Below are 24,270 nucleotides of genomic sequence, written 5' to 3' on the forward strand. Positions count from 1 at the left end.
GATGAACTCATTAGCACACAAAAATATAATATTTCATTTGTCTGTCTAGATTGAGCTATAATGTGATCTTACACCCATAGATTTACATTTCAAAATAAGACTTTCGGTATAAAGATACTAACTTTGAGGAAATGAACTATTTACCAGAAATATGTATAGTTAATATTAATGAGCTTTGCATAGTCACAAAAACACATTGATGGTAGATCTTTCATTATCTTACATGTGGTAATATTTTCACTGCAAGTAATGTGTAGGTTACTAAATAAACTGTGTAAAATATTTACATAAACACAGTCTGTTAAGTAACATATTTGTCTTTTGCATAAGGATACTATTTAAATTGGTTCCTTTAGGAGATTTCTTAACCCATAAAAATAAAATAAAACATCAACTGTTTCTTATAATAGCAAGGTAATCACTTCAAACTTACTGCATAGTCCATCCTCACAGTTACCAGGGCAACTGGCACAAGGTGTTCCTTGCTGGTAAGGGGTATTCTTTTTACTCACATTGTTACCGCTGGAATTTAAAATACATAATGTCAAATAACTTCACTTTACAGTTTAGTTTATACTCCCCCAAAGCAGTATAAATTACCAAATATGCATGACTATTAAATGCCTTTAGGTATGTTAACAAAACTGAAAAAATATAATTCCCAGTGAGTAATTCAGGTAACATTCAAATTAAGAAAATACTTCACATATTGACCCATGTCCTTGACTATAATTTTTCAATCTGAGCAACTAAATCACATTAATGGGAGTGTAAAGTTTTTAGAGTATATTTCAATGTGGCAACACTTTTCATCTCCCACTAGACATGGTCAAATTTGTTAAGACAGTACACCCAATGTGAGTGCTAGGGAATACAGCATATCCGCCAAGAGAGACAAAAGAGCCTCTGGAACATAGGGATTATAGTTTGGAAAAGAATATTTAATATTACAATATCACTTTTATTTGAAACATAATAAAATACCAAATTTCATATATATATATATATATATATATACACACACACACACACACACAGACAGACACACATATATATACATTTTACTTTTAGAATGAGAGTAGTAATATTTAAGTAGTTAGTGGTGTGTGTGCTTGTCAGACAGGGAAGGAAAAGAAGGTTTGTGAATTTCTAGAGGCGGTATGTGAAAGATTTTTGTTTACTAAAAGGGAACGTTAATTAAAAAAAAGTTTGAGAAGCATGAATATCCAGAGTGTAATCACATTATAGTGACTAACTTATAACTCACTTGTGATCATTACCTATTGGCCATTTAATTCATTTGAAATACAAGGGAGTCCAAATATCAATAGTGTCAAGTGGGACAAAGACACAAGGCCATGCATTTGAATCTCAGGCCCTACACAGGATATATCTGAATGTGTGTGAGCCCCTGGAAAAATGTGAACTAGACACAAACATGTTCCGAAAGTGCTCTCACCCCTGCTTCCCCTCATTATTCACTCCAACTCTCACTTCAGATACCTGGCGTCAGACCCTCCTCTCTTATAGCCAGACAGTGAATTTGGATGCATTCTCCTAAGAACTTTTCAATTCTTTCTACTAAACCCTCATAGGTGCTTGCAGGAAGATGGCATTGGAAGTCACACTTCTCAAACGGGAGATCCATATACTTGGGTTATCGACAGTCTCAAAATAAAACCCGAAGGAAGCTTGGTTTTAGGGGTCTCCTGTCCCTGGTGGCAAGGAATTTCAAACATTTAAAGAAATTAAGGTTAACAGATATGCTGAGATTAGATCTTCAGTATATCCACAGAATTTATTTTGGGTAAGTTCAAACATAATCTTTGATGAAAGAACACATTTCCTGCTGCAAGTCAGGACCTTAAAGGATGGTTCATTATGGAGATTTTGTGCAAACTTCTGAAAAACAAGGATTAAGGATGTTCTCTCCTGACTCTGAAATACATTAAAGATCTCTTGAAAACACCTTTGAGAGCCAATGAATGAGTCATCTGTGATGGTAATAACATAGGCAGCATTTTAGATAAGCAGGGGTGGGAACATTTTAGCAGAAAGAGCTGAAATCACAATCAGCCATTCCCAGTTTCCCAGTCCAATACCATCCATTGCTTAACCATCAGGCTGCCACCTTCCTAGCGTATGAAGTTAGTGAGAACTAATGACATCAAATCTACAGAAATGCACACTACCCACGCTTTCCCTCATTATAGCTGTGAGCCTAAGGGAAAGGTCACTGAGAGAAAAGATGTCACATTAAGGAAAGAGAGTTTCAGATTTTACACTTGGAATTTAGAATGTGGTCTCTTCTCTGATAATTGAATGTATCACGACTTAAAAGGCATTTCTAAAGATCTATCCCTTTTGGATAGGCCTAGAGGGTATTATGCTAAGTGAAATAAGTTAGACAGAGAAAGACAGATAGCACACGATTCACTTGTATGTGGATTCTAAAAAACAAATCAGGCAAATAAGCAAAAAGCAGAAACAGACCATAGGTATAAGGGGGTGGGGGATGGGTAAAATGGGTAAAGAGGAGTGGGAGGTATGAACTTCCAGTTATGGAATAAATAAGTGATGGGGATAGAAGGTACAGCATAGGGACTATAGTCAATTGTATTGTAATAGCATGTAATAGCATGGTGACTGATGATAGCGACACTTGTGAGCATGGCATAAGGTATAGACTTGCCACTATGTTATATACCTAAAACTAATATGACATTGTGGATCAACTATGCATGAATTTTAAAAAATGAAAAAAAAAATTCCTTCCTTCCCTTTACTGAAATGTGTTTTATATCCCAGTTTGTTTATTCCGTAAGAATTTCAAAATATTAAACTGCACATAGGATTATTGTGTTAAACTCTAAAGTATATACTTACGCAGGACAATATTGGCAAACATAGTAGTATTTTAAACTTTCTTGATTGGGACAATAGGCAATTCCACATCCAACGTGGAAAGAGGAATACCAGACAAGCTACAAATCCAAAAAGGAATATGGGAGAGTACATTAAAGAAGATAGAAAATATTGAAAAAATAATAACAAATGTAAAACTGAAAACATGGTACTATTATAGTTTGTAGCCAAGTACCTTATGGAAATATTTAGTTCAATTATTGAAACAAAGTCACAAATTTTAAAATATTAAATTTTAACATGCATTCACTATTTTATCCAATCCTAATTTAGAAAAAGAATGGAGTATGCTTTCTTACCAAGAGTTTTGCAAACTATGGGGAAAAAAAGACAGCTCTAGATGAAGTACCAGCTAATGCTAGGACTATTCTATCTAGTCAGGTTCTTACCCAAATTAAATATTGGGCTTGGTCATAATTTAAAATTTATTTAATTATTTTGAGAGAGAGAGAGAGAGAGAGAGAGAGAGAGAGAGAGAGAGAACACACACAAGTGGGGAAGGGGTAGACAGAGGGAAGAGAGAGAATCCCAAGCAGTCTCCACGCTGTCAGCTCAGAGCCCTACATGGGGCTCGATCTCATGAACCTGAACCGAAATCAAGAGTCAGACACTTAACTGACTGAGCCACCTGGCGCCCCAGGGCTTGGTCATAATTTAAAGATGCTTTCTATATTAGAGCATTTGTGGCAAAAGTGTTTTCATTTGTTTCTCTTCCTGGGTGTAATGTCCAACAACTGAACTGGAACTCTTAGGTCCTACACCATAGACAAAATTATTGCGTTCCTCATACCAGTTTTGGATCGCATTCGACCAGGAAGCAGGGTCACTTGACATATAGAGATTCTCACCACATTTTGTACCTAAAGAGAAACATCATTCATGAGGAATCAATAAAGTATGCAATGGCAAAAGCAACCAACTATAGGAACACAAGGTTGCCTTTCAAACATAGTGCCTATACTTGCCAACTGTTAATACATAATAAAAGGACTTCTGTCCTTATCAGCTATAAAGTTGAATAGAAGAACAGATCTGTCTAGCATGCTAAGGCTGGCCTCATCATGTACAACTTTGAGTAGGTTGAGAAGACCGTATGCTTTAAAAATCCTCTGGATTGCCAAAAATGCATTCTTTTTCATGCTAAATTCACATGTATAATATCTTCTATGCTCTCAGCTTTGTATTGTAAATTTGCAAAAAGCAGTGACCAACTTTTATTCTTTTCCTCTTCTTGTTCACCCTCACCAGAGATTTTTCATATACTGGACTCTGAGTAAATGATTATGATTATGATTATGATTATGATTTTGTGTGAACTTGGATAAAAAGATCTAGAAGTGATTTTAAGAGCACCAGTTAAGAGGCAACTGACATCAGGGGGGGACGGAAGTTTTGAAAAGTTTTTGGATCCTCCCTTAATCAATGAATCAGAATATCATAAGGCCAAATCTTCTGAGGAAGATTTGGTAAGAAAAACCTTGCAGGGTGACATCAGCAAGATGGCAGGATAGGAAGCCCGGATTCTCCTTCCCCTAACAAACACACTGATTCAGCAACAATTCCCAAACAAATTGCCCTTGTGAGAATTCCAAAACTAATGGAAAGTCTTCTATACTCTGGAAAAATATGAGCCCAGACTCACTGAAGCCTGTAGGGAAATTGGGACACCCCTCTTGCTAGAATATCTACCCTCAGCACAGTGCCTGCCATATGATCAGGAGAAATCCCATGTCTCCCAGCTTCTCCCAGGGAAGGAAAGAATTGGTTTATGTGTCCAGCCACCCAACCTTCCCAAAGAAAACTTCCCAGATGGGTGGCTTCTGTCTTGTTAGTCTTGGAGCTCTGGTAGTCAGGCACAGGCTAGCCACCTGGAGGAGAATGGAGATAGTGTCTGGGGCTGGTAGATACCATATCTCCTCTCCCTGGCTCAGCACAGAGCAAACATATGAAAATGATAGTTCTCAGTTCCTCCTTGGGAAACAAGTCTTGACTGGTGTGTCTAATGCCTGAATTTCTCCAAGGCTGCCCAAAGAACTCACATATGGCTTGGTATTCTTGGAGCTCTGACAGGTTTGGCACAGTCACAGTCTTGCCCCCTGGGGACAATAGAGATGGTGGTTTGGATTGGTAGATGCCATGGCTCCTCTTCCTTTCTCAGAAACAGAGCCTGTTTCTCCCAAAGGTGGGAAAGAGTTGGTCTGGGCATCCAGGGCCACAAATTTTCCAGATGCTGCTCAAAGGACTGACTTCTGACTTGCCTCTCTGAGAATGTTAACAGACCTCACGTAACAAGATGTGGGGCTCATGAGAATAAAGATTTGCCATAGCTTCCCTCCTTGTTCAGCATAGAGTGAGGAGATAAAAATCACAAGCTTCTAGCCTCTTCCTGGATAGGGAAAGAGTTGGGCTGGAATGCCCAAAGATCCTTTGTTTTCAGGGGCCTGCCTGAGGAATTGATATGGATCTTTTCTGACCACAATTTGAATAGACATTCTCCAAAGATATACAAATGACCAACAGGTATATGAAAGGTGCTCAATGTTGCTAATCATCAGGGAAATGCAAATCAAAATAATGAGATATCACCTTATATCGATAAGGATGTTTATGATGGGTGGAGAAAGGGCAATGAGTGAAGAATGTGGAGAAATTTGAATGGTGTACACTTTTGGTGGAAATAAAATGGTATAGGTGCTATGGAAAAAAGTACAGGGGTTCTTCAAAAAATTTAAAACTAGAATTACCAAATGATCCAGTAATACCACTTCTGAGTACTTATCCAAAAATAACTGGAATCAGGTTCTTAAAGAGATATTAGCATTCTCATGTTCATTGCAGCACCATTCACAATAGCCACCATGTGGAAAACAACCTAAAATCCATGGACAGATGAATGGATGAACAAAAAGACACATATACATACAATGGATGTCACTCATCCTTACAAAGGAAGGAAATTCTACATTTGGGTGAGAAAATATAGATGAATCTTGAAAATGTTAACTGAAATAAGCCAGTCATAGACAGACAACTATTACATGATTGCATTTACAAGAAGTACCTAAAATAGTCAAATTCATAGAATCAAAGAGTAGAATAGTGGTAGCCAGGGATGGGGGAAAGGAGAAATGAGAAGTCACCAATCAATGGGCATAAAGTTTCAGATAAATAAGATGAATAATTTCAGATGAATAAATTCTTCTATGCAACATTTTACCTAGACAACAATATTGTATAGTACATTTAACTATTTGTTAAAGGTGTAGGTCTCATGTTAAGTATTCTTACCATTATAAAATTAAAAGAGAGAAAGAAGTGTCCTTGCTGCCCAGAAATTTTCTCTATCTTTTCTTTTTTTTACATTTTGTTTTACATTTTTACTTATTTTGAGAGACAGAGAGAGACAGAGCACAAGTGGGGGAGGGGCAGAGAGAGAATGAGACACAGAATCCGAAGCAGGCTCCAGGCTCTGAGGTGTCATCACAGAGCCCAACGCAGGGGTCGAACTCACTAACTGTGAGATCATGACCTGAGCCGAAGTCGGATGCTTAACCGACTGAGTCACCCAGGTGCCCCTTCTCTATCTTTTCAAGATCTCAAATAATATTTACATTTTGGTAGCTTGAAATATAAGGTCTACATACTGCTTAAAGCGAGTATAAGATATTCTTGGCTATCACCTTCAATATGGAAAAATAAACTAAGACTCTAACCATGTAGATTTGTATCATTAAGACCATTTGTTTCATCTTCTACTGAAAACCATCATTCTCTTCATAATTTTTAACAGATTAGCATCAACAATATAAGCGATAATTATAATGAAAATACAGGTAAAAATTCATTACTTTCAACTGAGTTGCCTAAATGTATTATGTTTGATAATGTAAATAATTACTTTATGTAAGATTTATGCATAAAAGTATTTTTCTTTCATAGTTTTTATAACCCTTGATAAGATATTGTATAGTTTTTGAGTATAATATATTATCTATGCAAATAAGCCCACAGTCCATACAAAGTAGTTAGCAAAACTTGAAAACTTAATCAATATATGCAAAGTATTCATCATGATTTTAAAAGCTTTAAGTATTTTCAGAGTAAAATTCAGGGAAAAAAATAACAATTTAGTATATTTTATAAATATAAAGAAGAGATATCAAAATGCCAACACTTACACAATATCACAAAATGGCAGTGGATTAGAAATCAATAAGCCTGGCTATACAACTTCAGAATGTGCTCTTAGGTCATTTCTCCCATGTCCCTAATCTTTAAAGTTAGAGAAATGATGACTGTTGACTGTTGACTCATGAGCTGGTTAAGAGGGACAAATGAAGTGTTCCTTCAGAAATTATTTGCATAATGTAAAAAATCAAAAGCACAAAATGGTACTTATAAGGATGTCTCCCTATACAGATACTTTGATTTTAAGAAGAGCAGTATAAGCAACATTTATTTAGTAGATCTTCTTACAAGGTCCCAGAATGTTCCATTCTATTTGATGTTCCATAATATTTTGCAATATTATTTTATTTGTTCACTTATTTAACAGATATTTGCTCATTTACGTACTGGTTTTTTTCGGTCCTTCTGCATTGCTGTGTTCTAAAGTGCACTTGTTTGCCCATTTTTGGGCATTTGCTGCTGTTTCTCTGTTCCATTCCTAAATGTCACAAGAAAAAAATACACTTAGAGATTCAACTCCAAAGAAGCATATGCTTTATAACATACTTGGTCAGTTGATTTGCACTACTTTAACTTCTCTAGGTATATTATCTAATTGTCAGTGGTATCAGAAGACCTATTGTTAGGGGTGTGTGTGTGTGGTGTGTGTGTGTGTGTGTGTGTGTGTGTGTTTATCTGCTCCAGTGCCAATTTCTACATGAAAAGTTCATAAATGAAGTGTCTACTGAGAGAATATCTAATAAAATAATATCTGGCAATTTATGATTGTACAGGAACCACACATAGGATTTTTAGTAATGGGGCTACTCTAAATACTCAACATGTGAAGTCTTGAATTATATTCCTTAGTAATGAATAGGCCTAGATTGTTCCCAATTTCAGTCATAGCCCATTACATTCAAAATGAGAGATATCTAGCTTTTTTGGACGATTCCCTGGAAAGCGGCTGTTATCTACCCTAAATGGCACTGATTTTGAAGGAAAGGGGACTCCGAGGGGGTGCCTGGCTGGCTCAGTTGGTAGAGCATATGACTCTTGATCTTGGAGTCCTGAGTTTGAGCCCCAATGGGCACAGAGATTACTTACAAAAAATAAAATATATGAGGGAAAGGGGACTCCATTATCTTAGACTAAAGTGGATAGTGAACAACATGGCTTCACATTTGAGGTCTGAAGATTTGGCTTCTAATTTTTGCCCTTCCCAACTTAATAAGGCTTATAACGTTGACAAATCATTTAACCATTACAAAGGAAAATTAATTTCTATTTTGCTCATAGTGCAGTTCAAATTAAATAGCAAAACAGACATAAAACTTTGTAAGTCACAAGGTTCTTAAGAAATGCCAGTACCAGCTCCCTGCTCTTACCACCACTGATTGATACCACTAGGCTTTATCACTGCTTCTTACCATCTTCAGCATGTTGCTGGCAGGTGGAGAAACGGATTTCCTTAATTCATTATGTTTATTTACAATCTCTTTTGGATTTGAGTTTGAGTGGTTAACAAAGCAGTAAAGGATGGATCCTAAACAGAAATAAAATTAAGGTTATCTTTTTAACATTTGTTAAATTGCGTATGGTGGGGGCTAAGTTAATTTGAAGGAACAAAGATCACTTTAAAGAGCATTCAGTTCAGGCTCATAGTAGTTGTTAAGAATTGCCAATGGACCTGAGCCAAAGCTATGACAAATAGAAAAGAAGTAACTTGAAGCTTCAAGAATGAGAATAAATTCATGGCATGATAACTTAAAATCTCCTCTGAGGCCACAGACGCCAATTTCTAGTTTCAAGGAACTCTTAATGTGCTTTTTCTCCTTTAATGGTCCTTCCAATCCTTTGTTATATCTCTGGTCATTTCCTGGTCTTCATTTACAAAATTATTTAAAAGAGAGATATATTTTGCTCTTTTGAATCACTAAATGTTTGCTAATAAGGATCTTTACATACCTTCTGCCCCATATGGGTTTTCTTCACCTTCTCTATGCTTTTTATAGACATATAAGTGATAATATTTTATAACCACAAAGGCACACAATAGGAACATTAAGACACATTCATTCAATATTCGATCAGGCTGCAGCAGATAGAATAAGGGTGGAGCTCAAGGTTCATCTGGGAGTTTAAAGGAATCTTAAAATCTGTATTACGGAATGCCAAATGAGTTTTGAACCCAGTGTCAGGATCTCTGGTCTGATGAGTTCTAGTCCTAGCATTCTGTGGTCTTGGATGTCCTCTTATAGAGAAGGGTTAAAGAAGGTGGGGAAACAGCAACGACCAGAGCTTCTCACATTCAGAGATTTTCTGATCAAGAGATAGACACTTTATATGGACACATACCCTCTAATCATTGAAAAGGATGATGGATTTGTTCTTGGGATTATTTAAGCAAGTAGCTTATTATCTTATTTTTTAAATTTACATCCAAGTTAGTTAGCATATAGTGCAACAATAATTTCAGGGGTAGATTCCTTAATCCCCCTTACCCATTTAGCCTATCCCCCCTCCCATAACCCCTCCAGTAACCCTCTGTTTGTTCTCCATATTTAAGTCTCTTATGTTTTGTCTCCCTCCCTGTTTTTATATTATTTTTGCTTCCCTTCCCTTGTGTTCATCTGTTCTGTGTCTTAAAGTCCTCATATGAGTGAGGTCATATGATATTTGTCTTTCTATGACTAATTTTGTTTAGCATAATACCCTCTAGTTCTATCCACGTAGTTGCAAATGGCAAGATTTCATTCTTTTTGATTGCTGAGTAATACTCCATCGTATATACACCACATCTTCAAAGTAGCTTATTCTAATTGTAAGAGTTGAGTTCAAGAGTAGGGCTCTCACATACCAAGTCTATGAGAATGAATAACAAAGCAAAACAAACACTAAGACCTTTAGAGGTTGTACATTTTAAAACATTTTTTTTAACGTTTATTCATTTTTTGATAGAGAGAGACAGAGCACGAGTGGGGAGGGGCAGAGAAAGAGGGAGACACAGAATCCAAAGCAGACTCCAGGCTCTGAACTGACAGCACAGAGCCCAATGTGGGGCTTGAACTCATGGACCGTGAGATCATGACCTGAGCCGAAGTTGGACGCTCAACCGACTGAGCCACCCAGGTGCCCCAAGAGGTTGTACATTTTCTTAATGTAAAAAATTGGTATATTTTACCATACAGTAATGATGAAAATTAAACATGGTGATACATGAAGTTGTGTTAATTTAGGGTTATGGTATTGTTAATTTCTTTTTGAGATCACACTGATATGAATTTTAAGAAGTAAATAAGAAAAGATCTTGTGGGGAGAAGACTATCATTTACTTTTTAAATCATAGACCATGGGTCCATTAGAAAAACAATTCAAGCATAATATGTAATTTTAACTTTTTGGTGGTCACATTTAAAAAAAGTAAAATAAGAAGCAGGTAATATTAATTTCTTTTATATATTTTTTATATCTTATTCACCATGATAAATGTACTCTTTAAATGTTTGTTTATTTATTTATTTATTTATTTATTTATTTATTTATTTAGAACATGCAAATAGGGGGAGGGGAAGAGAGAGAGGGAGAGAGAATTCGAAGCAAGTTTTGCATTGTCAGCATTGAGCCCAAAGGGGAGCTTTACCTCACAAACTGGGATCATGACCTGAGCTGAAATCAAGCGTCAGATGCTTAACTGACTAAACCACCCAACTGCCCCAATAAGTGTACTCTTTAATCCCCATCACCTATTTTCCTCATTTCCTCACCCACCTCCCCTCTGGTAACCATCTGTTCTGTATAGTTAAGAGTCTGTTTCTTGGTTTCTCTCTCTCTCTTGCTTGCTCACTCTTTTTTCCTTTGTTCATTTGTTTTGTTTCTTAAATTCCACGTGAGTGAAATCATATGGTATTTGTCTCTCTCCAACTGACTTATTTCACTTAGCATTATACTCCCTAGATCTATCCCTGTTACTGCAAATGGTAAAATTTAATTCTTTTCTTTATGGCTGAATATATAATATATATATATATATATACACACACGCACATATATGTACATATATATGTATGCCATATCTTCTTTATCCATTCATTTATCAGTGGACACTTGGGCTGCTTTCATAGTTTGACTATTGTAAATAATGATATATGCAGGGGTGCATATATATTTTCTAATTAGTGTTTTCATATTCTATGGGTAAATATCCAGTAGTGAAATTACTGAGTCACATGGTAATTCTAATTTTTTGGAAACCTCCATACTGTTTTCCACAGTGTCTGCACCAGTTTGCATTCACACCAACAGTACACAAGGGTTCCTTTTTCTCAAAAACCTCTCCAACACTTGTTTCTTGTGTTTTTTTATTTTAGCCATCCTGACTGGTGTCAGGTGGTATCTCATTGCAGCCTTGATTTGCATTTCTCTGATGATGAGTGATGTTGAACATCTTCTCATGTGTCTGTTGACCATTGGTATGTCTTTTTATAGACATGTCTGTTCATGTCTTCTGTCCATTTAAAAAAATTTTTTAATGTTTATTTATTTTTTGAGACAAAGAGAAACTGTGTATGAATGAGGGAGGGGCAGAGAGAGAAGGAGATGCAGGATCAGAAGCAGGCTCCAGGCTTTGAGCTGTCAGCACAGAGCCTGATGCAAGGCTTGAACCCACGAACTGAGAGATCATGCCTTGAGCCGAAGTTGGACACTTAACTGCACCACCCAAGCACTCTTCTTCTGTCCATTTTCAATTGGATTATTATTAAAAAATTTTTTAAACATTTATTCATTTTTGAGTGTGAGAGACACAGAGTGTGAGTTGGGGAGGGGCAGTGAGGGAGACACAGAATCTGAAGCAGACTCCAGGCTCTGAGCTGTCAGCACAGAACCGGAGGCGGGACTCAAACTCAGACAGTGAGATCAGGACCTGAGCTGAAGTCAGATGCTTAACCAACTGAGTCACCCAGGCGCCCCTGGATTATTTGTTTTTGGCATGTTGAGTTGTATCAGTTCTTTATATTTTGGATACTAACCCTTTATCAGATATGCCATTTGCAAATGTCTTCTCCCATTCTCTAGGCTGCCTTTTAGTTGTGTTGATTCCTTCACTGTTCAGAAGCTTTTTGTTTTGATGTAGTCCCAATAGTTTATTTTTGCTTTTACTTTCTTTGCCTCAGGAGACAGATCTAGAAAAGTGTCCCTACAGCTGATGTCAGAGGCATTACCTCCTGTGCTCTCTTGTAGTATTTTTATGGTTTCAGGTGTCACATTTGGGTCTTTAATCCGTTCTGACTTTATAATTTTGTGTATGGTGAAAGAAAGTGGTCCAGTTTCATACTTTTTCATGTGACTGTCCAGTTTTCCCAACAACAGTTGTTGAAGAGACTGTCTTTTTCCCATTGTATATTCATTCCTCCTTTGTTGAAAATTAATTGACCATCAGTTGTGGGTTTATTGCTGGGTTTTCTGTTCTATTCTGTTGATCAATGTGTCTATTGTTATGCCAGTACCATACTGTTTTAATTACTACAGCTTTGTAATGTAACTTAAAGTCTGAAATTGTGATACCTCCAGTTTTACTTTTCTTTTTCAAGATTGCTTGGCTATTTGAGGTCTTTTGTGGTTCCATACAAATTTTAGGGGCCTTGTTCTAGCTCTGTGAAAAATGCTGTTGGTATTTTGATAGGGCTTGCATGAAATCTGTGGATTGCTTTGGGTAATATAGACATTTTAATAATATTTGTTCTTCGAACCCATGAGCATGGAATGTCTTTCCATTTGTTAGTGTCCTCTTGAATTTCTTTCATCAGCATTTTAGTTTTCAGAGTATGGGTCTTTCATGTCTTTGGCTAAGTTTATTCCAAAATATTTTATTGTTTTTGGTGCAACTGTAAATGAGATTGTTTTTTCAATTTCACATTCTGATGCTTCATTATTAATGTATAGGAATGCAACAGATTTCTGTATATTGATTTTGTATCTTGTGACTTTCCTGAATTGACCTATCAGTTCTAGTAGTTTTTTGGTGGAGTCTTTCAGGTTTTCTATATAGTATTCTGTCATGTGCAAATAGTGAGAGTTTTACTTCTTTCTTACCAATTTGGATGCCTTTCATTTCTTTACGTTGTCTAATTTCTTTGGTGAGGACTTGCACTACTATGTGGAATGAAAAGTGGTGATAGAGGGCATTCTTATCTTATTCCTGACCTAAGGGAAAAGCTCTCATTTTTTCACCATTGAGTATGATGTTGCTGTGAGTTTTCACATAAGGCCTTTATTATCTTGTGTTCTCTCCAGACTTACTTTGCAAAGGCTTTTTATCATGAAAGGATGTTGTACTTCGTCAAGTTTTTTTTTTAGAATTATTGAAATTATTGTTATTTTTTATCCTTTCTCTTAATCACATGATGATTCACATTGATTGTTTTGCAAATATTGAACCACACTTGCATCCTGGAAATAAATGCTACTTTATTGTGGTGTATGGTTTTTTAATGTATTCACATTATTTTAAATAATAAATTTTATTTGTAATGAGTTGACTAGAAGTCTACAAAAATTGTATGTCTACGTCCTAATCCCCAGATTCTGTCCATGTGACCTTATCTAGGTAAGAGTCTTTGTAGATATAATTAAGTTTAGGATCTCAATATTAAATCATCCTGGATTATTCAAGATTATTATTATTCAAGTAGGGTCTAAATCGAATGACAAGTACCCTTATAAGACACAGAAAGGAGAAGGGAAGGTAGAGAGTAAGTGATATAGCCACAAGCCTAGTAATCCTAGTGACTGGTGGAAGCCACCTGAAGCTAAAAGAAAAACAGACAACAGATTTCCCTCCCGATCCTCCAGAGGGAGTGTGGCCCTGCCGACATCTAAATTTTAAGCTTCTGGTCTCCAGAACTGTGACAGAATAAATTTCTATTGTTCTAAGCCACATAGCTTGCATTTATTTCTTACAACAGCCCTTAGACCTAATACATTATTTAATTATCTAAAATAATTCCATCGAGTATTGAATATCTAAGTTAGTTATTGAATATATTTTCTCCCCCTCCTCCTCCTCCTCCTTCTTTTTCAGTACTACATCTTTAAAATCTAGTGTGTATTTTATACTTACAGTATATTGTTTTGGACAGCCACATTGTGTTCATTAGCCACATATGACTAGTGGCTGCTGTATTGGAGAGCTCAGCCTTAGAATGTCATCTAGATAATTGCGTTAAGGGATCTGAGCTACCAATCAGTACTTTGTGATGTCCACTCTTGCCCCTTCTACTCTCAAAGGACCTAGCCATCCCGAAAGATACCTGGATAGCTTTAGAAAGATTTTACAATTTAACTTTACCTTTGCTTCTGTGGGTAAAGACGGAAGCAGCACAGCAGCCAGAAACAACGCTATCAGAAATACAGCCATTGCTGGAAAGTAAATCAAAGAGAGCAAAGTTCTGCATTAAAATATGTAGTACATAGACCTCTGACCATGAGAAAAAAACAATGTAATGATCTTGGCTATTTTAATGGAACTGTAATTCCCAAATTCATAAGAAATGTAACAAGATTTCATCTGGTGCAAGCAAAATCATAGTGGAATCAACTTTGTCACTGATAGGGACAATAAAAAATAAATTGAAACACTTGTCTGACGCTCTTGAAGTATACCTATAAAGGTTAGGAATATATCACCATGTTTCTGCTCAGCTCTATTGCTCCATTAAAATCCATTAAAAATATGGAAAACCAGATTTCTTCAGAGTTAATTGATACTGTATTGATTAATAATCCCAATCTTTGGGGAAAGTTTATTTTCAATGTGCACCATCTCTTGGTGTTCTATAAAAACCAGAACTCTTTGTTCTTTTATTGACATATGACAAGATTCCAAGATTACTATTATACAGAAATAAATGTACACTTTATTAGTGGTTATTTCCCCAGCAGAGGGATTAGAAATTATTTTGATTTTATTCCTTATACTTGCCTATATCTCAAATTTCCCTGTATAAAAAAATAAAATACAAATATATATTGAAAATCTAGCCTGTCCAAATTTGCTGAACTCATGATTTGGTATAAAAGTTGTTTAATATATTCACTAACTTTTTAAAAGGCATTCAACATTGGGTGGCCCATGTTGTCCTTTCTCAGTTATGTCAAAAAAATTCTTGGTCCTCTAGGCAAAGCAACAAACCCACTAAAGCTTAAATAAGCACTGATCTTCTGGCAGTTAGTCATATAAATTACTAACTTTGTAAACTGAGGGAATGCTACATTGATTGGTGTTCTTCATGTGAGATTGGTACTCCCACATTCTTGAAGAGAAAGAAAACTCTGAACAATTTATCTGTGGTACTTCTCAGGACTTATTGATGGGTAAATAGTAGACAACTGATACCTGTTCCCTGCATTCCCTTTATCCTCAATAATGTGCTCACAAAAAGGAGAGGATGAACATTTATTGACAGTGCGATGCAAAACTTGATGTCTAATTTCACTATCATACCTTGGCTAGTATGACTATATTTTACAGATGAAGAAATTGAAGATTAGGCTAATTTATCTATGCCAATGGTAAGTTCTTAAGTAACTTCAGAAATTAACCTTCAACCAAGTAAGGTCAAAGCCAATGCACACTGACAGGAACATTGTTTTTACCTGAGAAAAGCAATCATTTTGTAGCACACTGGAGGCACTCATCCCTATTTTAACAATACCTGTATTAATACATGACAATGCATGTTCATAGCAAAAATTATCAATATGGAAGTATAAAATATGCAATTTGCCATATTTACATTTCTTCTAGTTAAGATGGTTCCAGAATAATTGTTTCGAAGTCAAACACAAAAATTCTATTATCTATTTTAAGCTGAAGTGTAAAGAATTAATTTGAGTTTCAACTTGATAAAATGAGTAAAGAGTAAAATTAACTTGATTCTCTTAATAAAAATTTATCCATAATGTTTTGAAAATCATAGATAAACGTATTAAATATATTTTTTACCACTGGAAAAAAAGATGACTGACACATAAATGTTCACATTAAAATAAATGAGTTATCACTTACTGTTGGTTCTCAGAGCAGGATGAAGTATTTGCTTTATCTGTAGAAAGAAGGGAGGTGGAGAGGACCTTAGAGCACAATACATGTTACATCTATTTATATTTAGCAAATTCTGGTTGTGCAAGTAAACCTAAATGAATAGATTTCTGAAACAGAATTTTTCACACCCATATATTCAAATTTCATTGCTAGTTGTCTGGCATTGCTCTTGATATTATTTAGTTTCCATACAGCTTTTAACACAAGTTAATACAGCATGCCTTCCCTCCCTAACCAGCCCCGCCCCCTCTTCTAGATGCTGCTTTTTTGACCTAGTATTTTTATAATAACCACTGATGACTGGTTAATCATTGTGAAGATAACCAGGGTCCTACCTTACAGTTGAACTTCTGTGGCTCAGCTTTTAATTCCCAATTAGCAACTTTCTATGGCTTATTAAACATAGTCTTTAGAAACCATCAGTTCTCAGAAATCCTGAGCGTCAAGGTTCTCTGCTGTAAAATGGGGACTATCACATCAACAGCTTTGCTTTGCAAAGGGTGTGGCACAACATACATAAAGCACCTAACATAGTGTCTGCAATATAATATTCAGTAAATGGAAATTATTAATATTTTTATGATGATCCTTTACAATGTGTGATAGTTTGCTGAGATTGTAAGATCTTTCCATAAATGCATGTTGTTTGACTCAATTTCTAATTTTAGAAGTGTCATAAGATCTGTTTTTACATCTGGGTATCATAGGAAAAAAATCAGCATAATCTCATCGGAGATTCAAATGTTCAAGGCCCAGGTCTACTAGGAATCTTGTAACTTTAAAAAAAATGTTCTAACATCTGAACTTTGCATCCTCATCAGCTCATTGATAGATATACACATTAGCTGGGTAATTTTATATAGCTCAATCATTCAATGGGATTATATTAGATGATCCACAATTCCATAATTCAACAGACTATGATGCCACATATTCCTCCCTACCACTCTCCTGTTCCCTCCCCATCACTTACCCAACCTATAATCATCTTTGTTGCATCAATGAAAGCAATGGCAAAATCCACATTCATACAGAGCTGAAAAGTTGGCTGACATTTTCCCCCTTGCTACTTACTAATGGAAAAGTACTGTCCCCTTTCTTGCAGGTGTTTTAAGACTGGGATGACATGGTTCTACGGTGTCTGTAGGAAGAGCATGATGTTCAGTTTCATAATCCTAGAATAGGGGAAAAAAGACAATATTTAAAATAAAGATGGAAAGCATAAATAAGTAGTATTAATCATCTCTGTCACAAACCTAAAGCTTAACTGTGTTTAGTATTACTAATATTAGTAATTTTAATTTATTTGATCTTACCCATCAAGAATCCTTCTGAGATCAGATTATATTTTGATATCTTGGTATTTCCTTCAAACAGTAGCAAAGAAGTGGGCTTCTTAAACAAGTTCAATTAACTACTGACTGACTGACTTCCTTGGAATATCACGGTATATTTTCCAGATTCCCAAATCCTTATACACTCTTTGGAAGATAATTTCTATAAGTAGTCACCCGCAGAGTAACCTTTTACTACATGGATTTGGGGTCACACCTACATGTCTTCATGTCTTTTCCTGGAAGCCAGTAGATGACATGTAGTCCAGAAGAGTCAACAGCCATCATTCTAATTGCCTGCAATATATAGTTCCTAATAACAGTGCATTCAAAACAGAAATAAAAAACTGAAGTTCTTAATTTGACCTCATGAAAGGCCTGATTGACAAATGACTTCAGGCTTCAGCTATGAATCAGAGCATTTCATGTAAATGGAATGATTCATCTTTTAAGACAGGTAAAGCGTTCCAACTGGATAAACATCAAGAGGCATGTTGAAAGTCTTCGGTGGATCAGAGATATGCAACAAAACCGAAACTCTGCGTGCATCTGCACTGATCAGCCGATGTGCCCACCAGAGTCCCAGAAGAGGCGCGGAGGACCAGAAGACTCCTCACCCCACAGATCTTTCTCTCTCGTCTTCACCCCACCTCCCGGGCCCTGATCATTGCCTTTCCCAGACTGCTGCAAGTCTTACCCTGGCTCCAGAGCTCAGATCTTCCTGCAGGGTGGACGGAGCCAGAGAGAGGCTGCTGCTCGCTGCTTGGACAGCGAGAGTAAGATACTCCCAAGCAGGTGTGAGCGAGGAGCTACGTCACGGACTTTGTGCCCTCAGCGCAGTCGTCAGCTTACTGAATTCCTACAACCGCCTCCCCTCCAATGGCGCGCGGAAAAAATCTTGCACACCTTCCCTTGAGGAAGGGAAATGTCTGCTCCCACAATTGAACCCTAGGAAGAAGATGGAAATAATACCAGGATTCAAAATGCAAGGGGTGACTGAAAAAGGAGCCGCTCCTTTTCATACAAGAGTTCCTGAATTAACACAGGTCAGCATTTAAAGAGCAGATTGGTAAAGGCCATAGATACCTTAAGTTTTCAGTGCAATACCAGTCTGGTACAATAGTGTATTCAGGGTTACATAAAGAGGACCTTTTGCAGGTTTGCTTATAAACAACCTAGTGTTCAAACTTAGTTTAGTTAAACAAACTTAGTGTTCCTTCCCTTCTTCCCTTCCAAAATGGTTTGTAGTGAAGAAATTCAACAAGAGTAACAGGAACAGGTCTTAGGAAAATGCCCAGAATTCCTGATCCAAGACCGGTGGCTTCAAGTGCAGCAGGCTTATCTGGCCTTGGTTGAAGATGCATTTATTGTCTGTCTTCACAGATGGCAGATGAGTAATAGATGCATTTTCTTCAATGCTTAGTTGTTTTCAAGATTTAAAGGAATGAATGAATTCATCACACCAAGAATACATTTGGTCAAAAGATGATAAACCAAGGATCAATGTGCATCACACGTTAGTTCTCTGTACCCCCTGCGAAGAGGCTTGAAATTTCTCATTCCAACCTTTGAGACTATAACAAACTGCCATGTCTCATAGTGCTGAGTGTCATTTTCCCCTGGCAGTGTTAAAATTCCAAGTGCCCAATGCACAGACGTTATTTTAACTCTCTTGTACTGTTCTTTTAGTTCAAATACCACTAACTAAAAACTTCAGAATTTAGAAGTCATCCTAGCCTGATTTACTCTTATGGTTACGTTCAATCAATGTTAACTCCTGACAGTTTGCCCTTCTGAATGTTTACAAAATCCAGCCCCGGATCTATCTTTCTCACTGTTATATTCATGTTTTCATTGTGTCTTGCTTAGCTTATTAATTTAACATTTCAATTACTTATATCCACATAGTTGCTACTCATTTATTTATAAATAGAATTGCTTAGTCCATTTGTTTTTTTATTAGTACAACACAATCATTGTTATCCTATAACAGTCTATAATTTACTGTGAATATCCTATTTTTAATTCTGGGAGACAGCATACCTATAATTATTACCTGTTCCCATTGATGATGTCAAAATGAGAGCAACTTGAGTGTGGTAGTGATAGATATTGTGAGTAAATGTGTATTTGAAAAATGGACTGTATCTCTATAGATTATTGCTATATGTCAAGACTAGCATGATACCAGTTACCTGAGTAATAATTTATAAATATTTGTTGAGAAAATAAATATATTGACTTGGCCTAGATTCTTAGGGAATTCAGAGAAGAAGGCACATCATGTCTTTCCTCTAAGACATATAGTACTGTAGGAAAAATACATACACATGAACATTACCAGGCAGTCCGGTTTAGTTCTAAGTAGCTGGAATAGGAATATCTACAATAATTAGGAATTCTGAGCTGATACAATCTGGATAAAATTAGGTGGTGGAGTGACACTTGAACTTCTTTGAAAAATGTGCATGGCTGGATTAGAAAAAAAAAGTTTAGAACACTTGTTTGGAAGGGCAGAAACAGACAAATCAATGTATCATAAGGTGTATATAAGTCAGAATGATAGGCTGGTGAAAATGTTGGCATAACTTTGTGTAGAAGTCTAACAAGATTTGCTTCTTTATATAACATGGGTACTTTCATTGAGTGTTGGGAAATTTTATGATCAAATATTATTTTATAAAAGCTTCAGAACGGAATATTACTCAACCACAAAAAAGGAAAGAAATGTTGCCATTTGCAATGACATGAATGGAGCTAGAGAGTATTATGCTAAGTGAAATAAATCAGAGGAAAAAATACTATATGATTTCACTCATATGTTGAATTTAAGAAAAAAAAACAATGAGCACAGGGGAAAAAAAAAAGAGAGGCAAACAAAGAAATGGACTCTCAACTATAGGGAATAGACTGATGGTTACCAAAGGGGAGGTGGGTGGGGGCTGGGTTAAAGAAGTGATGGGGATGAAGGAGTGCACTTCTTGTGATGAGCACTGTATAATGAATGTATGGGAGTGTTGAATCATTATATTATACACATGAAGCTAATATTACACTGTGTGTTAACTAAATAAATTTAGGAATTTAGGAATTTAGTAAATTTAGTAAATTAGGAATTTAAGTGAAAACTTTTTTAAAAAGGTACCTAATAATGTTGTGCAGGGTGATTCACAGAGTGGAGAAATTGGTGACAGAAAAAATAAGAAGATGGTGACATTTTCCCATATTAATTTTAGAGCAGTAGAAATAGAACAAATGGTTGGGATGTGAAGAGATTAAAGAGCAGTGTTGATGATGAATTTGGTATGGAGGGCAAATTCAGAACAGAAGAAACCTTGTAGGTTTTGAGGCACTTGAAAGTACAACTCCACTATTGAAAGGAATAGTACAAGTGCTTCTAAATATTCAAGTAAAATCAAAAGTTAACAGTGTGCTGAGCTCAAAGGAGCAGTGTTGAAAGTGCCTGAGAGCTGGGGGTAGCATCTTGCATGAACTTTGCAGAGAAATCCACTGTAATTCTTACCTTATTCCTTTACATGTAATATACTCTTCTCCCCCTCCACCCTGTAAACAAGTGACCTTGCTAAACTTGCTTATTAGTTCCTACAGCTATTTTATAGATTCCTTTGGTTTTCTACAAAAATAATTTTAATTTGCAAATAAGGACAGTTTCTACCTTTCCTTTCTCTTCGTTTTTTTAAAATTATTATTCACTTAATTTATTTTTCATCTTGGTCAGTGAACTCTTTAATCCCCATCACCTATTTCACCCATTCTTCACACCCACCTTTCCTCAGCTAACCATCAGTTTGTTCTCCATACTTAAGAGTCTATTTCTTGGTTTGTCTCTCTTTTTTTCCCCTTTGCTCATTTGTTTCATTAAATTCCACATATGAATGAAACCGTATGTTATGTCTCTCTCTGACGGACTTATTTGCTTAGCATTAAGCTCTCTAGCTCTATCCCTGTTGCTGCAAATGGCAAGATTTCATTCTATTTATGGCTGAATAATATTCTGGTGTGTGTGTGTGTGTGTGTGTGTGTGTGTGTGTGTGTTTATCACTTCTTTATCCATTCATCTATTAGTGGAAACTTGGGCTGCCTCCATAGTTTGGCTATTGTAAATAATGGTGCAAAAATATAGGGGTGTGTATATATTTTCTAATTAGTGTTTTCATATGCTATGGGTAAACACCCAGTAATGAAATTACTGGGTCATATGGTAATTCTAATTTTAATTTTTTGGAAACCTCCATACTGTCTTCCACAATGGCTGCACGGGTTTGCATTCCCACAAACAGTGCACAAGGGTTCCTTTTTTTTTTTTTTCCAAAAAACCTCTTCAACAGTTGTTGTTTCTTTTGTTTTCTATTTTAGCCATTCTGACAGTTGTGAAGCGATATCTCACTGTAGTTTTGATTTGCATTTCCTTGATGATGAGTGATGTTGAACATCTTTTCACGTGTCTGTTGACCATTGGTATGTCTTCTTTGGAGAAATGTCTGTTCATGTCTTCTGTCCATTTTTAATTGGATTATTTGTTTTTGGCATGTTGAGTTATAATCAATTCTTTATACATTTTGGATACTAGCCCTTTATCAGATGTGTCATTTGCAAATGTCTTCTCCCATTCTGTATGCTGCCTTTTAGTTGTTGTTTCCTTCATTGTTCAGAAGCTTTTTGTTTTGATGTAGTCCCAATAGTTTATTTTTGCTTTTACTTCCTTTGTCTCAGGAGACAGATCTAGAAAAGTGTCCCTATAGCTGATGTCAGAGCTCCTGTGCTCTCTTGTAGTATTTTTACGGTTTCAGGTGTCACATTTGGGTCTTTAATCCGTTCTGACTTTATAATTTTGTGTATGGTGAAAGAAAGTGGTCCAGTTTCATTCTTTTCATGTGGCTGTCCAGTTTTCCCAATAACTGTTGTTGAAGAGACTGTCTTTTTCCCATTGTGTATTCATTCCTCCTTTGTTGAAGATTAATTGACCATCAGTTGTGGGTTTATTGCTGGGTTTTCTGTTCTATTCTGCTGATCAATGTGTCTATTTTTATCTCAGTACCATACTGTTTTAATTACTACAGTTTTGTAATGTAACTTAAAGTCTGAAATTGTGATACCTCCAGTTTTGCTTTTCTTTTTCAAGATTGCTTCATTATTTGAGGTCTTTTGTGGTTCCATACAAATTTTAGGGGTCTTGTTCTAGCTCTGTGAAAATGCTGTTGGTATTTTGATAGGGCTTGCACGAAATCTGTGGATTGCTTTGGGTAATGTAGACATTTTAATAATATTTGTTCTTCGAACCCATGAGCATGGAATGTCTTTCCATTTATTGGTGTCTTCTTGAATTTCTTTCATCAGTGTTTTATGGTTTTCAGAGTACAGATCTTTCATGTTTTTAGTTTAGTTTATTCCTAAATATTTTATTGTTTTTGGTGCAACTGTAAATGAGGTTGTTTTCTTAATTTCATTTTCTGGTGCTTCATTATTAGTGTATAGGAATGCAACAGATTTTTGTATATTGGTTTTGTATCCAGCGAATTTCTTGAATTGACCTATCAGTTCTAGTAGTTTTCTGGTGGAGTCTTTTTTTTTTTATATTGTATTCTGTCATGTGCAAATAGTGAGAGTTTTACTTCTTCCTTACCAATTTGGATGCCTCTCATTTCTTTATGTTGTCTAATTTCTTTGGCTAGGACTTGCATTACTATGTTGAATAAAAGGATTGAGAATGGACATCCTTGTCTTGTTCCTGACCTAAGGGGAAAAGCTCTGAGTTTTTCCCAAAGGCCTTTATTATGTGAGGTATATTCCCTCTAGACCTACTTAGGAGAGGCTTTTTATAATGAATGGATGTTGTACTTTGTCAAATGCCTTTTCTGCATCCATGGAAATGATACTTGTCCTCACTGCTGCAGGAACTGAGGTCCAACAAAACACAAGGGTTGGAGATGTGGTGTTGACAGAGTTTGTGGTGGTCTTCTGGGAGGGGAAGGGGGGACACAATGCTAGGAATGAGACAAGCATGACTGGGAAGGGTGGATCCACTGATACAGGGGGTGGGCAAGCTTGGTGCAAGCAAGTTAGGTAAGAGTGTTGGTGCTTATTTCCCACAGGTGGCCATTGTTTATGCTGTGGGCAGGAGAAGGAAATGGCACTTGCCAGGTCCTTTGTTCCTAAAGGGGTCTTCCATGATTTATCTCTCTCCAGGCGGCACTCTGAGATGAACAAATCAGTCTCCCTCCCATCTGCCACCAGCTTTTTTTAAACTGCTGGTTCTGTGCTCTATCTGAATGGGCTGTTTGTTGTGCTCTTTCAGGGCAAGGATTCACCTTCCTCTTGCCCTCTGGGCTCTCCTAGAGACAGAGCCCACTGATTTTTAAAACTGTATGCTTAAGTCTTGATCCTGGCTGTAAGAATTCACAAAATTCAGCCCCCTTTCAAAGGCAAATGTTACAGGAATTTGTCTTCACTGTTTGTGGGCTCCCCAGTATGAAAGTCTGTTTTTTGCCTTTCTTCATGCCACTGGTTTTCTCCCCACTGTTGATGGCCATGGTCCATTTCACTCCCAAACCGTGTCTTCACCCTTCTTAACTTTTTTTGATGTGGCATCCCCCCTACTTTTAGTTGTGAGGTTTGTTCTGCAGTCTCTGGATCATTCTCTGGGTTATTTACACTGATGTGAATGTTATCTAGTTGTATCTGTGGGACAAGGCGAGCTTAGGGTCCTTCTACTCTGCCATC

At 36.4% G+C, this 24,270-nt stretch overlaps 1 protein-coding gene across 1 annotated transcript in view; it reads right to left on the bottom strand.

Annotated features, from left to right (window-relative positions):
• Positions 1 to 16,190, bottom strand: part of LOC115514924 (cysteine-rich secretory protein 2-like) — a 39,416-nt gene extending 23,226 nt beyond the window's left edge. Inside the window, 8 exon segments of the mRNA XM_030317077.1 lie at positions 434 to 522; positions 2,887 to 2,983; positions 3,639 to 3,785; positions 7,501 to 7,591; positions 8,523 to 8,593; positions 8,596 to 8,638; positions 14,441 to 14,511; positions 16,160 to 16,190. Of these exon segments, the coding sequence (XP_030172937.1) occupies positions 434 to 522; positions 2,887 to 2,983; positions 3,639 to 3,785; positions 7,501 to 7,591; positions 8,523 to 8,593; positions 8,596 to 8,638; positions 14,441 to 14,509 (607 nt within the window). The 5' untranslated portion in view covers positions 14,510 to 14,511; positions 16,160 to 16,190.
• Between the last annotated feature and the right edge of the window lie 8,080 nt (positions 16,191 to 24,270).

This window comes from Lynx canadensis, chromosome B2 (genome assembly GCF_007474595.2).
Source record: "Lynx canadensis isolate LIC74 chromosome B2, mLynCan4.pri.v2, whole genome shotgun sequence".
NCBI lineage: Eukaryota > Metazoa > Chordata > Mammalia > Carnivora > Felidae > Lynx > Lynx canadensis.